Source organism: Hyperoodon ampullatus, assembly GCF_949752795.1.
Source record: "Hyperoodon ampullatus genome assembly, chromosome: 6".
In the NCBI taxonomy this organism is placed as follows: Eukaryota; Metazoa; Chordata; class Mammalia; order Artiodactyla; family Ziphiidae; genus Hyperoodon; species Hyperoodon ampullatus.
The window spans coordinates 46,368,710-46,386,309 of record NC_136919.1 but is presented as its reverse complement, the minus strand read 5'-3'; the positions used below and the strand labels follow the sequence as shown (position 1 = coordinate 46,386,309).

The window sequence follows — 17,600 nt, the reverse complement described above, 5'->3', positions numbered from 1 at the left end:
TGCCAAAGAAGGTTGGCTTCAGAGTGGCCTGTTGGAAGCCTGTCTCCTGGGCACTGTGAGAAAAAATGGGGTGATGGCAGCTGACCTGTTTAAGCGTTCCAGCACACAGGGCCACTCTCAACTTTATAACATAACTAGACTAGAACCTCAGAAGGCTTTTGCTTCCCATACTTCATCTAACAAAAGGGAAAAAAAGTCTAAACACTCTTCTGCTTGCTGACGTATATATAAACTGTTTTATTTTTTTAATAACAATGAAGGGGAAAAAGGCCACAAAACAGACAAAAACAGCCTCGAAGGAACTCGAAGGACATGTAGATCTCAGAAGGCTACGGTTAACAGAAATGCCTTTGAAGGAACTCCTGAGAAGTTTATGGTGGCCCTCACTACCTGCCTGCTTTATTATTCACTCTGTCTCTCTTCTCTGCCCCTCCTAAGCCATGGTTGTGACCCGGTTTTGAGCAGAGGCTTAGTCAACTCTGGGCTGTAACCTCCTAGAGATTTGCTTGGGGACAAGGAAGCCCATGGATCAACCACAGGCCCCAGTCCAGGAGCGGCCCCCTGAGACCTCACGGCCTGTGACTGGTCAGGGTCACTGGGGGGTGAAGACAGGGTCTATGAACCCACAACCCAGCCAGCTCTTCCAGAATTAGGTCACAATGAGAGATACTTGGACTACCTGTGTGCCAAACACCTGTTCTGAGCCATTCCTAACATTCCTGACCAGATGTAGCCTCCTGGTGATTCTGGTTTACACAGATGGGACTATGGGATCATAAGGGCAAAAAGGCCTCATGTATCTGAAGACAGGATAGCTGATAAACCCAGAACTACCCCAGGACAACTGAGAGCTCTCACCAGCCCAAAGAAAGCATCCAAAGGTCAAAAAAGCTGGGAAGACTTGGGCAGAGGAGGCCCTCTCCAGACAAGGTGGGCTGCTGGACAGCACAGATATTCACAGACGGAACGAGAAACTGACAGGTGCGCTAAGATTGCACAAACAACACTTGTTCACTGAGAGCAGGTATAAGAGAAGGAAAACTGGCAATCAGCCAGTTGTCCCCAGCAGCCCCGGGGAAAGCACGTAACTTCTGTTCCAGAGAGTGCAGAGCTGGTGGAGCTGTTCTTCAAGGCAGCATAGCCTTCTCCGCCGCACCTCAGTCAGCCAAGGCCAAGCTTGGGGACTGCAGTCACTCTGTCTCCTGGCAGATGCTCTGCTCCACTGTATCACACACAGCTAGGAACGCCTACAAGGTAAAAGCAGAGCAGTAAGGGCCCACTCAGGGCCAGGCACCCCTGCCAGCCCCACCCACAGAAAGCTCTTTGCCCAGCCGCTCTGGGGAACCCCTGGGCGACTGACTCAGGCTGAAACAGGTGTGCAGGGATGGAGATGGCCTGGGCTCCAGAGGAAGGAGGGGAGGTAGAGGAAGCACAGGGCCAGGGCTTCTGACAGTGATCTATGCCAACAACTCCCAAAGGGTGCTGAGGACAGGAAGCCAGGCCACTGCAACTGCATGATTTCAGGGGGTCCTGTCCATCGGATCAGTATAACATGTCAGCCCTATCTGCTCTCCGGCCATCTTCCTTCCCAATTAGTTTAAATCCAAATTTAAATCAGGGACATGAAAGGAGCTCTTCTCTTAAGTTCTGGGTTCATGCTGAGATACAACAACCAAAGAGAGGCCACACCACACTTGTACTCTACCCTACTTTGAACAGATACATGCACCAACACATTACACTTTGTGATGCCCTACCACACAACTCACCTGAATCTTTTTCACCAAACCCTTCCTTTTCATTCGACTGTCTTTGACATTTTCTGGCAGAACCTACGGAAGAATAAGTTGATGTATAAATAATCCTCAGTGAAAATGACATAAGAACACGTCAGAAATACCTACAGTATACCGAACAGGCCACAGGTCACTAATGTGAATGACATGCATTTTCAGGAATCACTTCCCTGGATCTGTACCCTACATGGCCCTTCCCATGGCTCTCACCCCATACAAGCTCCCTTTGTTCTTGGTGTCGGGGCGATAGATCTATAACATGCACTTTGTCCTCTCACTGTTTCCTGTGCATAGATACTGTGTCCTGGCTGGACCATAAGCTCAGTGTGGCAGGAAAAGCACAGTGCTTTTCTGCTTCTTCTTTACCACGCCTCCCCAAGAATCCCAAGCAGAGTAGTTTAGGCTAGAGATATCATTACTGTGTCATCTCTAAGAGGGAGCGTGGCATCGATGATTCCCAACAGCCTCACAGGAGCTGGGTCTGACTGAATTCTGTACAGATAATGAGCTCAGTGAAATGTCAGACACATGTGTGTTAGGAAAGTTAAGCCCTGTGTTTCTCTAACCATGAGATCATGGACCATTTGGGTCCCAGCTTCCTGAGGATTAGATGCTACTGGCATACATAAATAAAAATGACAGGGACTTCCCTGGCAGTCCAGTGGTTGAGACTCTGCGCTCCCAATGCAGGGGCATGGGTTCAATCCCTGATCGGGGAACTAAGATCCTGCATGCCGTGGCCAAAATAAATAAATATACGTAAATACATAAATAATACGACAAAAGCCCTATGTTGGTGAGACAGGAGAAATCAGGAACCATCTTACCTTTCTGTGTATTCACCAAAGACCTAGCAGTGTCTGGTACACGATAGGTGCTCAATACCCTCAGGCAGTGAGTGCAATACTGAAGGAGTGAAACTGACTGAAAAACAGTCAAAGGAAACTAGTTCTTCTCAGCTGAACATTTACTTACTAGTGCGTCAATCTCTTCCAAGATCTTCGTAAACTTCTCGATTGTGGCTTTTACTCTCCTGTTGAGTGTGCAGAGAGCTTCAGCTTGAAAATCCTTGGCCAGAAAACCCTGTGGAGGAATGATGCATTATTGCAAGGGTTCCTTGAGGCTGATGGAAAACTCCAAGCCAAGGCACTGATGAAGCAGCCACACCCTGAGTCCACATTCCCCAACAGGCTGGGCCAGACCTCAGGCCCGCAACTTCACCTCTTAGGAAAAACAGAAGAGCCGGCCCTGGGCCACCCCAAGCACTGTAGTAGGCTGCAGGCCATTACATGGTCTATCTTACATGGTCCACTGGGGTCACAAATGCCTGCGGAGGCCTGGCTCTGGTGAAGCCCCCGGTCACCAGTGTATACCTGCACATGAGAAGCAGACATTAAGAGCACAGGGTTTAGAGTTTGATAGGCCTGGGCTTCAATTCTGACTGCACTGTACTGGCTTGTGACCTTGAGCAAGTTCCTTAACCTATCTGTGCCTTGGTGTTCTCATTTTTAAAATGGAGATCATGATACCCACACCCCAGAGGGTTACCATGAGGATAAAGAGAAATATATGTAGAACTTTAATAGAATTCCTGACACAGATGTATGAATGCTAACAAATGGCAGCACTTACATTATTTTTATTAAATTGTCTCTCTGTTTATTCACAGTGCTTGGCCTAATGACCAGTTAGCTGGTGACAACAGGTGGACAGCAGGGATCTCTGAGGATCAAAGCCATAGGCTACAGATGCAGATTTGATAATATGTAGTATATATTAGCTGGCAATTCCAACTCAAAGAATTTATTCTACCAAAAAAATCGGGAACGGTCAAAAAAGATTTATGTCCGAGGACGTTCAAAGAAGCATTATGGCTTCAAGATGGCGGAGGAGTAAGACGTGGAGATCACAAATACATCAGAAATACATCTACACGTGGAACAACTCCTACAGAACACCTCCTGAACGCTGGCAGAAGACCTCAGACTTCCCAAAAGGCAAGAAACTCCCCCACGTACCTGGGTAGGGCAAAAGAAAAAAAGAAAAAACAGAGACAAAAGAATAGGGACAGGACCTGCACCAGTGGGAGGGAGCTGTGAAGGAGGAAAGGTTTCCACACACTAGGAAGCCCCTTCACTGGCGGAGATGGGGGATGGTGGGGAGGGGAAGCTTCGGAGCCACGGAGGAGAGCGCGAAGAGCGCAGCAACAGGGGTGCAGAGGGCAAAGCGGAGAGATTCCTGCACAGAGGATCGGTGCGACCTGCACTCACCAGTCCGAGAGGCTTGTCTGCTCACCCGGGGCGGGCGGGGGCTGGGAGCTGAGGCTCGGGCTTCGGAGGTCAGATCCCAGGGAGAGGACTGGGGTTGGCTGCATGAACACAGCCTGAAGGGCGCTAGTGTGCCACAGCTAGCCGGGAGAGAGTCCGGGAAAAGTCTGGACATGCCTAAGAGTCAGGAGACCATTGTTTCGGGGTGCGTGAGGAAAGGGGATTCAGAGCACCGCGTAAACGAGCTCCAGAGACGGGCGCGAGCCCCGACTATCAGCGCGGACCCCAGAGACGGGCATGAGACACTAAGACTGCTGCTGCCGCCACCAAGAAGCCTGTGTGCAAGCACAGGTCACTATCCACACCTCCCCTTCCGGGAGGCTGTGCAGCCTGCCACTGCCAGGGTCCCGTGATCCAGGGACTTCCCCGGGAGAACGCACGGCGCGCATCAGGCTGGTGCAATGTCACACCGGCCTCTGCCGCCGCAGGCTCGCCCCGCATCCGTACCCCTCCCTCCCCGCGGCCTGAGTGAGCCAGAGCCCCCGAGTCAGCAGCTCCTTTAACCCCATCCTGTCTGAGCGAAGAACAGACGCCCTCAGGCGACCTACACGCAGAGGCGGGGCCAAATCCAAAGCTGAACCCCAGGAGCTGTGCGAACAAAGAAGAGAAAGGGAAATCTCTCCCAGAAGCCTCAGGAGCGGTGGGACCTGTCTGCATCTAATTTGTTTCTGGTTTTATGTTTATCTTAGTTTAGTATTTAGAGTTTATTATCATTGGTAGATTTGTTTATTGATTTGGTTGCTCTCTTCCTCCTTTTTTTTTTTAATACATAGGTACATATATACTGTTCCTTTTTCTCTTTTTGTGAGTGTGTATGTGTATGCTTCTGTGTGTGATTTTGTCTGTATAGCTTTGCTTTTACCATCTGTCCTAGGGTTCTGTCTTTTTTTTTTTTTTTAAAGTATAGTTTTTAGCACTTGTTATCACTGGTGGATTTGTTTTTTGGTTTGGTTGCTCTCTTCTTTCTTTCTTTCATTCTTTCTTTCTTCTCTTTTTTTTACTACTTTTAAATTTTTTATTTTTAATTTAATACCTTTTTTTATTTCCTTCCTTCCTTCTTCTTTCCTTTTCTCTTTCTTCCTTTCTTTCTTTCTTCCTTCCTTCCTTTCCTTCCTTCCTTCCCTCCCTCCCTCCCCCCTCCCTCCCCCCTTCCCTCCCTCCCTCTCTCTCTCTCTCTCTCTTTCTTTCTTTCTTTCTTCTCCCTTTTCTTCTGAGCCATGTGACTGACAGGGTCTTGGTGCTCCTGTCGGGTGTCAGGCCTGTGCCTCTGAGATGGGAGAGCCAATTTCAGGACACTGGTGCACCAGAGACCTCCCGGCTCTATGTAATATCAAATGGTGAAAGCACTCCCAGAGATCTCCATCTCAACACTAAGACCAACTCCACTCAACGACCAGCAAGATACAAGATACAGCAAGATACAACAGAACACCCTATGCCAAACAACTAGTAAGACAGGAACACAACCCTATCCATTAGCAGAGAGTCTGCATAAAATCATAATAAGGTCACAGACACCCCAAAACAGACCACTGGACATGGTCTTGCCCACCAGAAAGACAAGATCCAGCCTCATCCACCAGAACACAGGCACTAGTCCCCTCCACCAGGAAGCCCATACAACCCACTGAACCAACCTTAGCCACTGGGGGCAGACACCAAAAACAGCGGGAACTATGAACCTGCAGCCTGTGAAAAGGAGACCCCAAACACAGTAAGTTAAGCAAAATGAGAAGACAAAGAAACACACAGCAGATAAAGGAGCAAGGTAAAAACCCACCAGACCAAACAAATGAAGAGGAAATAGGCAGTCTACCTGAAAAAGAATTCAGAATAATGATAGTAAAGATGATCCAAAATCTTGGAAATAGGATGGAGAAAATACAAGAAACGTTTCACAAGGACTAGAAGAACTAAACAGCAAACAAACAATGATGAACAACACGATAAATGAAATTTAAAATTCTCTAGAAGGAATCAATAGCAGAATAACTGAGGCAGAAGAACGGATAAGTGACCTGGAAGATAAAATAGTGGAAATAACTACCTCACAGCAGAATAAAGAAAAAAGAATGAAAAGAATTGAGGACAGGCTTAGAGACCTCTGGGACAATATTAAATGCACCAACAGGGCTTCCCTGGTGGTGCAGTGGTTAAGAATCCACCTGCCAGTGCAGGGGTCATGGGTTTGAGCCCTGATCGGGGAAGATCCCACATGCCATGGAGCAACTATGCCTGTGTGCCACAACTACTGAGCCTGTGCTCTAGAGCCCACAAGCCACAACTGCTGAGCCTGTGTGCCACAACTACTGAAACCCGTGAGCCTAGAGCCAGTGCTCTGCAGCAAGAGAAGCCACTGCCATGAGAAGCCTACACACCACAACGAAGAGTAGCCCCCGCTCGCAGCAACTAGAGAAAGCCCGCGCACAGCAACAAACACAGAACACAGCCAAAAATAAAAAAAAAATTAATTAAAAAAAAAAACTCACCAACATTCAAATTATAGGGGTCCCAGAAGAAGAAGAGAAAAAGAAAGGGACTGAAAAAATATTTGAAGAGATTATAGTTGAAAACTTGCCTAATATGGGAAAGGAAATAGTCAAGTCCAGGAAGCGCAGAGAGTCCCATACAGGATAAACCCAAGGAGAAACATGCCAAGACACACATTAATCAAACTATCAAAAATTAAACACAAAGAAAAACTATTAAAAGCACGGAAAAACAACAAATAACATACAAGGGAATCCCCATAAGGTTAACAGCTGATCTTTCAGCAGAAACTCTGCAAACCAGAAGGGAGTGGCAGGACATATTTAAAGTGATGAAAGGGAAAAACCTACAACCAAGATTACTCTACCCAGCAAGGATCTCATTCAGATTCGACGGAGAAATTAAAACCTTTACAGACAAGCAAAAGCTGAGAGAGTTCAGCACCACAAAACCAGGTTTACAACAAATGCTAAAGGAACTTCTCTAGGCAGGAAACACAAAAGAAGGAAAAGACCTACAATAACAAACCCAGAACAATTAAGAAAATGGTAATAGGAACAAACATATCGATAATTACCTTAAATGTAAATGGATTAAATGCTCCAACCAAAAGACACAGACTGGCTGAATGGATACAAAAACAAGACCCATATATATGCCGTCTACAAGAGACCCACTTCAGACCTAGGGACACATACAGACTGAAAGTGAGGGGACAGAAAAAGATATTCCACGCAAAAGAAAATCAAAAGAAAGCTGGAGTAGCAACTCTCATATCAGATAAAACAGATGTTAAAATAAACACTATTACAAGAGACAAAGAAGGACAATACATAATGATCAAGGGATCAATCCAAGAAGAAGATATAACAATTGTAAATATTTATGCACCCAACATAGGAGCACCTCAATACAAAAGGCAAATGCTAACAGCCATAAAAGGGGAAATTGACAGCAACACAATCACAGTAGGGGACTTTAACACCACACTTACACAAATGGACAGATCATCCAAACAGAAAACAAATAAGGAAACACAAGCTTTAAATGATACATTAAACAAGATGGACTTAATTGATATTTATAGGACATTCCATCCAAAAACAAAAGAATACACTTTCTTCTCAAGTGCTCGTGGAACATTCTCCAGGATAGATCATATCTTGGGTCACAAATCAAGCCTTGGTAAATTTAAGAAAATTGAAATCGTATCAAGTGTCTTTTCCAACCACAACGCTATGAGATTAGATAACAATTACAGGAAAAAAAATCTGTAAAAAGTACAAACACATGGAGGCTAAACAATACACTACTTAATAACCAAGAGATCACTGAAGAAATCAAAGAGGAAATCAAAAAATACCTAGAAACAAATGACAAGGAAAACACGATGACCCAAAACCTATGGAATGCAGCAAAAGCAGTTCTAAGAGGGAGGTTTACAGCAATACAATCCTACCTCAAGAAAAAACAAGCATCTCAAATAAACAACCTAACCTTACACCTAAAGCAATTAGAGAAAGAAGAACAAAGAAACTCCCAAAGTTAGCAGAAGGAAAGAAATCATAAAGATCAGATCAGAAACAAATGAAAAAGAAATGAAGGAAACAATAGCAAAGATCAATAAAACTAAAAGCTGGTTCTTTGAGAAGATAAACAAAATTGATAAACCATTAGCTGGACTCAACAAGAACAAAAGGGAGAAGACTCAAATCAATAGAATTAGAAATGAAAAGGGAGAAGTAACAACTGACACTGCAGAAATACAGAGGATCATGAGAGATTACTACAAGCAACTCTATGCCAATAAAACGGACAACCTGGAAGAAATGGACAAATTCTTAGAAAAGCACAACCTTCTGAGACTGAACCAGGAAGAAACAGAAAATATAAACAGGCCATTCACAAGCACTGAAATTGAGACTGTGATTAAAAATCTTCCAACAAACAAAAGTCCAGGACCAGGTGGCTTCACAGGCGAATTCTATCAAACATTTAGAGAAAAGCTAACACCTATCCTTCTCAAACTCTTCCAAAATATAGCAGAGGGAGGAACACTCCCAAACTCATTCTACGAGGCCCCCATCACCCTGATACCAAAACAAGACAAAGATGTCACAAAGAAAGAAAACTACAGGCCAATATCACTGATGAACACAGATGCAAAAATCCTCAACAAAATACTAGCAAACAAAATCCAATAACACATTAAAAGGATCATGCACCATGATCAAGTGGGGTTTATCCCAGGAATGCAAAGATTCTTCAATATACACAAATCAATTAATGTGATATACCATATTAACAAATTGAAGAATAAAAACCATATGATCATCTCAATAGATGAAGAAAAAGCTTTTGACAAAATTTAACACCCATTTATGATAAAAACCCTCCAGAAAGTAGGCATAGAGGGAACTTATCTCAACATAATAAAGGCCATATATGACAAACCCACAACCAACATCATTCTCAATGGTGAAAAACTGAAACCATTTCCACTAAGATCTGGAACAAGACAAGGCTGTCCACTCTCACCACCTTTATTCAACATAGTTTTGGAAGTTTTAGCCACAGCAATCAGAGAAGAAAAAGAAATAAAAGGAATCCAAATCAGAAAGGAAGAAGTAAAGCTATCACTGTTTGCAGATGACATGATACCGTACATAGAGAATCCTAAAGATGCTACCAGCAAACTACTAGAGCTAATCAATGAATTTGGTAAAGTAGCAGGATACAAAATTAATGCACAGAAATCTCTTGCATTCCTATACACTAATGATGAAAAATCTGAAAGAGAAATTAAGGAAACATGCCCATTTACCAGTGCACCAAAAAGAACAAAATACCTAAGAATAAACGTACCTAAGGAGACAAAAGACCTGTATGCAGAAAACTATAAGACACTGATGAAATAAATTAGAGATGATACAAACAGATGGAGAGATAGACCATGTTCTTGGATTGGAAGAATCAACATTGTGAAAATGACTCTACTACCCAAAGCAATCTACAGATTCAATGCAATCCCTATCAAACTACTAACGGCACTTTTCACAGAACTAGAACAAAAAGTTTCACAATTTGTATGGAAACACAAAAGACCCCGAATAGCCAAAGCAATCTTGAGAAAGAAAAACGGAGCTGGAGGAATCAGGCTCCCGGACTTCAGACTATACTACAAAGCTACAGTAACCAAGATAGTATGGTACTGGCACAAAAACAGAAATACAGATCAATGGAACAGGATAGAAAGCCCAGAGATAAACCCATGCACATATGGTTACCTTATCTTTGATAAAGGAGGCAAGAATATACAATGGAGAAAAGACAGCCTCTTTGATAAGTGGTGCTGGGAAAACTGGACAGGTACATGTAAAAGAATGAAATTAGAACACTCCCTAATACCATACACAAAAATAAACTCAAAATGGATTAAAGACCTAAATGTAAGGCCAGACACTATAAAACTCTTAGAGGAAAACATAGGCAGAACACTCTATGATATAAATCACAGCAAGATCCTTTTTGACCCACCTCCTAGGGAAATGGAAATAAAAACAAAAATAAACAAATGGGACCTAATGAAACTTAAAAGCTTTTGCACAGCAAAGGAAACCATAAACAAGACGAAAAGACAACCCTCAGAATGGGAGAAAATATTTGCAAATGAAGCAACTGACAAAGGATTGATCTCCAAAATTTACAAGCAGCTCATGCAGCTCAATATCAAAAAAAAAACAAACAACCCAATCCAAAAATGGGCAGAAGACCTAAATAGACATTTCTCCAAAGAAGATATACAGATTGCCAACAAACACATGAAAGGATGCTCAACATCACTAATCATTACAGAAATGCAAATCAAAACTACAATGAGGTATCACCTCACACCAGTCAGAATGGCCATCATCAAAAAATCTGTAAACAATAAATGCTGGAGAGGGTGTGGAGAAAGGGAACCCTCTTGCACTGTTGGTGGGAATGTAAATTGATACAGCCACTATGGAGAACAGTATGGAGGTTCCTTAAAAAACTAAAAATAGAACTACCTTACAAGCCAAGAATCCCACTACTGAGCATATACCCTGAGAAAACCATAATTCAAAAAGTCATGTACCACAATATTTACTGCAGCTCTATTTACAATAGGCAGGACATGGAAGCAACCTAAGTGTCCATCAACAGATGAATGGATAAAGATGTGGCACATATATACAATGGAATATTACTCAGCCATAAAAAGTAACGAAATTGAGTTATTTGTAGTGAGTTGGATGGACCTAGAGACTGTCATACAGAGTGAAGTAAGTCAGAAAGAGAAAAAGAAATACCATATGCTCAAACATATATATATTTGGAATCTAAAAAAAAAAAAAAAAAGATGGCTCTGAAGAACCTAGCGGCAGGACAGGAATAAAGATGCAGATGTAGAGAATGGACTTGAGGACATGGGAAGAGGGAAGGGTAAGCTGGGACGAAGTGGGAGAGTGGCATGGACTTATATATATTACCAAATGTAAAATAGCTAGCTAGTGGGAAGCAGTTGCATAGCACAGGGAGATCAGCTCGGTGCTTTGTGACCACCTAGAGGGGTGGGATAGGGAAGGTGGGAGGGAGACAGAGGAGGGAGGAGATATGGGGACATATGTATATGTATAGCTTATTCACTTTGTTATAAAGCAGAAACTAACACACCACTGTAAAGCAATTATACTCCAATAAAGATGTTAAAAAAAAAGAGGAAGCATTATACATAATGGTAAAATAACATTAGGTGATGAATAATAGAGAATTGGTTAGGTAAACCATGATCCATTCATATGATGAAATAAATACTATGCAAGTTTTGAAAAGTATGACCATTTTTTTTTCAGTCAAAACTTTTTTTCTTTATTTAGGTATAGCTGATTTACAATACTGTGTTAGTTTCAGGTATACAACAAAATGATTTGGTTACATATGATCATTTTTAATGACATGGGAAAATGTTCAATTTTTCAAACCAATAAAGGAACAATTTACAAACAAAGTGTACCTAACATTATAGCAATTTTTTTTAAGATGAAAAAATAGATTCCAGTTTTTAGTAATGATTATCTTTGAGTTGGGGGTCTTATAGGTAATTATTATTTTTCATATTAGTGCCCATATGCTTTCTTAAATGCTATGTACAATCAGCATGTATTACTTTTGTAATTAAAACACAAACATACATCTATAAATGTTATAAAATGAAGGGATCAAAAAGAAGTATGTGGTTTGGGGCTGTTCCTCATCCTTATTTGGTTTCAGTACTCCACCCCTAATACTATAAGGAACTGAATAGATGACCCCTATGCCCACGCCAAGATTATGGTCAACTTGGACCTTCTATGAATCAACACAATGTTCTCTGCCTTGCCAAATACATTATAGCTGACTAGACTGAGAGAAGCTACTTATTCTATTTTAGACAATACATGATCCTAGCATAGCAGGTGTTCTCCTAGGAGCTCAAACAGATGCTGGCTGGGGTTTGGAAATAACAGTGTTGATAACACTTATAAAGCACTTAGTATATGTCAGGCTCAAATTATGTAATTTAATCCCCACTACAGCCCTAAGAGGGAGGTACCATCATTACTCCCTTTTTACAGATGAGGAACCTGAGACAAAGGCAAACTTGCCCACAGTAACAGAAAGGGTAGAGCCAGGGTCTGAACCCAGGGAGTCTGACAACAAAGTCTGCCCTCGTAACCAGACAATTGTATCTCCAGAGAATTCTCATAGAAGACAGAACAACGAAGTCCACGGAGAGAGTTACCTGCTGGATTCCAGTAAGCTCTTTACTCAACTCTTTCAGTTGGTCAGCTAACTTCTCCACAGACTTCTCCAAATCTTTCAACTTCTTTATTTCAGCTTCCTCCTCTGGACTGTTCTAAAATGTTTAAGAATAAAATGAAGTCAATAATTTTTTTTGGTCAGGAAAAAAAAAATCTGACCACAAGTGGGTTAAACCACTGACCTAGAAAAAATCGTCTTAACTCTGTTGCTTCTTAGAAGGCAAGCTGGAGGGTTATACATGAAGGTTTTCTATCTACAAAGACTCTAGACTAGATAGACAGAAGGTATCAGGTACACATTCTGGCAAGACAGCCCTGACGGCTTGGGTTCAGAGAACAAAGCCGATCCACGTGCCAGATTCAACCTCAGCCTGGGGCTGATTACCAACAGATTCCGGACTGAAGCCTGGAGTGTTAACAAATTACAGTGAATGCCTGTGAGGAGTCCAGAACGGTGAGACAGGTGGAATTCTACCCTTCCTTTAAATGGAATTCCTGAGCTCTCTCATTCAATATGATGATGATGATGAATACTTTTACTGAGCATCCCCTGTATGCCAGGTATCATCCTAAGCACTTTACCTGTATTATTGTTTAAGCCTTATCACAATCCAGTGAAGGAGGTATTGTTTCAGATGATGAAATTGAGGTTACTGTAAAGTAACTTAAGGTTACACAGCCCAAAACAGGTAGAAGAGACTTGAATTGGACTTGGCTCCACATACTCCAGGACAGCTCCAACTGAGGGTCCTAAAGCTTCTTTGAATTCAACCCTTGGGTTCCGCTTATTGCCCATCACCATTCTCCCTGACCCTTGAGCAAGAAATCTCTAGATTATTTCCCCTTCTCTCACCTTAATTGGTAGCCAGCAGCTTCCTGCTTTTACACTACCCCAAATTGTTCACATTCTTCTCTGTGGCCAAATCCTGAGTGCCAGTCTCCTGGCAGTTCCAAGTCTGGAGTAGACTTTCCTTGCCTCCACTTTGCTAATCTCTGCCCTCTCTCCACTCTGAATCAGCCACCTCACTCGAAGTAAGGGAACTTCACAGGACCAACAATTCCACTGTGTCACAATGCAGGGCTGGCCATGGCCCTCTCTCATCACCCCAGGGCCTACTTTTCTCACCAACTGGCTTTTTCTCCGTCACCTCTTTAGTCCAAACCTTTCTTTCCAGCCAAAGAGGGTTTATCCTTATGTGAGATTTTAGTAAAAAGAATGGTTAAAGGAAGAGAGGCTCCTGAAGTTTGCAGAGTACTTATTTTTAAAATCTACAGGTTTATTCTAACCAAACGCTCTCTTGCAAATCCCCCTCCAAGTGAGTAGGGACTGCCTCAGGCACTATTTTAACCAGACTGATTCCACCACCAACACAAAAGCCACATTACTGAGGCAGCATAACCACTCCTAATTCCCAGAGTGAAAGCCCTAACCAACAGGAGCTGGAGGGTGTGAGAACTGGTGACTCCAGGGAACAAAGAGACTACATTTGTTTAGAGAGCACTACTTCGCCAGTGCCAACCCTGGCTCCCCGATTTGGCCTTCTAAACAGAAACATGAATAAAAGACCTTCGTCATTTGATTCTGAGGTATTCTGGTAGAAAAAGCAATTTACCTTTTTCCCAATTAACATGACCCGGCAACCATTTTGTATTCCAAGTGCTGACAATGGCATCTTCATTTCCTTCAGAGATTTTCCTGAACAAAGAAGAAAGTAATGTCAGGTTGCAACAACTGTACAACAGTGAAAATAGATTTCAGCAAGGGTACAGGAAGTAGTGTGTTCACTAATGAGAAGAGGATGAATTGGTATAAGCTTTTTAGAAGGTTTCTTGACCCAGTAACTTCACTTTAGATATTTACCCTAACACATAACTGGACATGTGCCTGCACAGTAACTGTTATACAATAACTATTATTCATAATAGAGAGAAACTGGAAAGAGCCAAAAATTCAGGAATAGGGGACTGATTAACTATACATCAGTACAACAGAAGACTTTGTAGGCATCAAAGCTCATTTTTTCAGGAAACTTCAATGCCATAATACATGTTGATGACCCAGTGTTATAAGAAGATCACTAGAAATGATCCTAGTTTTGTCAACTAAAAAAAAAAGCCACAAATGAGAACCCACACTTTGGGATGCCAGGACAAACAAACAAAAAGAGGCTGGACGGAAATATATTGAATTGTTATTAGGGGTTTTATCCAGGAGAACATTTTCTTTTTTGTGCTTTCCTCTATTTTGAAACATGGATTTCTATTGCCTTTATAATTCTAAAATGAAACGTTTTTAAAAAGAAAAGACAAGGAGCTGCACTATGAAGTACGAATATAAATGCTTCCCATCACTAAATTTTTTACGACTGGCACCAAATGGGATAAATTTAGCCTCATCAGATACCAGAATAATGGGTTCCCATGGGAATGGGAAGACCAGAGAATGGGGATGGCAGTGGGTGTGTCCTGGCAGAAATCAGCATCATCCACTGGGCCTGCCACATCCAGGCCCTGGTAAGTTTGTTCAATACCTTCTCTGTGCCAGCACTATGCCGAGCATTGGACACATAGCAGTATCTCTGCCCTCGTGGAGTTTGTTATTGTATTAGAGAAATCAGATGTTCGATGACTATGAAGACAATTATTTAATAGGAATTTCAGTACAAGTTATGCAAAAGTGGTAGGGAGTGCCATCTGAACACACAATGGGAAGAGTATCTAACTTGGCCAGGGAAGACTGCCCATGTGCTTCATCAAAAATGGTAATATTTCTGTCACCTTCATGTGACTTCAACTCTAATACCTGTTCAAATGTTTGCAAGTGTCCAGTGCATAGTAGGTCCTCAATACATATTTGTTGAAGTGATGAATGAATTAACAAGCAAATAAGAATTGTCCTAGTTTCGAAACTGAGAGTTACTATTAGTTAAAGTTAAGCAGTTTTTTTTTTTTTTTTTTTTTTTTGCGGTATGTGGGCCTCTCATTGTTGTGGCCTCTCCCGTTGCGAAGCACAGGCTCCGGACGCGCAGGCTCAGCAGCCATGGCTCACGGGCCCAGCCGCTCCGCGGCATGTGGGATCTTCCCAGACCGGGGCACAAACCCGTGTCCCCTGCATCGGCAGGCGGACTCTCAACCACTGCGCCACCAGGGAAGCCCGTTAAGCAGTTTTAAATAGGCCTTTTAGCAATGAGGGCTCAAAGCTGGAAGAGAAATACCTACCCTTAAATATGAGTTTCTGAAAAGGCAGCGGGACCCCTGTGGCCTCTTCAACAGCCTGGGCCAAGTCTTGGACAATTGGCTCACTACAGCCCTCTTGCGGGATAACTTGAAGATCGTGCTTCTCATTGCCTGGGGAGAGAGAAAAGTGTTGAAGAAAACTCTTTCACACAAACCAATATAGGCTGACACTTTATTTACCCAGCCTTCAAGGCTTGCTCAAGGATTTTTGTTTCCTTTATTATAGTAACTAACAATATCAGTGATATCAGCTAACATTTTAAGCACTTAACATGCATAAGGAGCTGACTAGGCTCATTTCATGCATGATCTTATTTAGTTCTCAGAACAACCCCATGAAGTAGGTACTACCTATTATTCCCCATTTCACAGATAAGCAAACTACGAGTTCAGTCCAATTAAGACCTGCCTAATGAGACCCAACTCTAGAATTAGAACTTGACCTCAGATCTATCTGATTTCAAAGTCTGTGCTTTTCTTCACAAGCCATCTGTATCCTGTGGCCTGACTGTCCTCTACTCTGTGTTGTACTGGGCAAGGAACTATTTTTGTCTCCTTTGCTGTACTGGGCAAGGAAATGTTTTTCCTCCACGTCTCTTCCACTGGGGACACCTTGGCACATACATGGTTGGTGCCCAGTAAACAGACAAATGAATGAATAAACTCCAACAGCAGAAATTCCTTTTTGGAGCAGAGGTGCTAACTCTTTTCTGGATATGTGGACAATAAGGAGGTAGCCTGTGCCGGTGCATCATGCCAAGCCTTAAGCCTACTCAACAGCCACATGCAGTGAGTGGGACAGGTGTTACCAACTCTGCTTCTATGTGAAGTAGAAACCAGCTGCCTAGAAAGGAGACATCCCAAGGTCACTTAAACCTGAATTATCTAGAATCCTGGTCACCAGATTCCGAGGCCCTGGGGTCTCCCCTAATTGGTCCTGAGGAAACCTCATGGACTCAGCTCTCTGGAGAACTCGACACAGAACTTTGTCTAGTTCTGTGTCAACTCCAAAAGTAGGCAGACCCAAAGGGTGCCCAGAGTGTACGCTTGAACCCACGGCTCACTCAGAAAGCAGACAAGAGTTCAGACTCTCGCACACACGTAGGTGTCCAGACACACAGCAGTCATACACAACATGGCTAAAAAGTGCCAGGCACAAAGACCCACAATAACTACGCAGGCACACACTAACACATACAACCAGGACCACGATGTGAAGCACGGACATCGAGGATCTAACAAATGGCCTGAGACAAAACACACCAGCCACATGGAAAGGTGTGCTGAACAAAAGATCCGTACAAAAGCCGGCCCCAAGGGCATAAACCAGATCCCACGCTTCCGGACGCCAGACGAACACAAGGACACACGCTTCAGGAGGGCACGTGGCCAAACCCACAGACCCCGCCGGACTTTCGCAGCCCGCGCTCACTGTGGGTGACGGTTACGCTGAGCCCGGCTGCCGCCATTTTCTCGCTCCGGACCACCTCTTCACTCAGGGCCACCTCTTCGCTTCCTACCGCCTCTTCGCTCCGGGACCCCTCTTCGCTCCGGGTCACCTCTTCGCTCCGGGTCACCTCTTCGCTCCGGGTCACCTCTTCGCTCCGGGTCGAGAGAGGCAGTGCTTTCTTCTTCACCCGCGGCCTGCGAGCGCAGGCGGCGGCGCCCCTGGTGGATCCGGCATGCCCTCTGGTCACACTCCGGACGGCTGATCTTTGGGAGGGAGGCGGACTGCGCTCGGCTGGGAGCACCGACTGGCGCGGCTCCCGGCTCAGCCGAGGGGCGCGCCGCCGGGGGCCCAGCCACTCCCAGTCGCCTCGAGATCTCCGAGCGCCGCCGCGCTCCGCCAGACCCGCGCTAGTTGCCCACCCAGCGGTGGAGGCTGAGCGCGGCGCTCCGCGACCCCGCCCGGCTACTTCCACGCT

General features: G+C 43.8%; 1 protein-coding gene across 1 annotated transcript; it reads right to left on the bottom strand.

Annotated features, from left to right (window-relative positions):
* Positions 1-213: 213 nt before the first annotated feature.
* Positions 214-17,437, bottom strand: BAG1 (BAG cochaperone 1). The gene is made up of 7 exons (XM_079706999.1): positions 17,108-17,437; positions 15,658-15,786; positions 14,052-14,134; positions 12,420-12,533; positions 2,772-2,879; positions 1,770-1,832; positions 214-1,247 (listed from the first exon to the last, which is right to left on the bottom strand). Exons 1-7 carry the CDS (start codon positions 17,142-17,144, stop codon positions 1,191-1,193), a joined length of 591 nt encoding a protein of 196 aa, XP_079563125.1. The 5' UTR covers positions 17,145-17,437; the 3' UTR covers positions 214-1,190.
* Between the last annotated feature and the right edge of the window lie 163 nt (positions 17,438-17,600).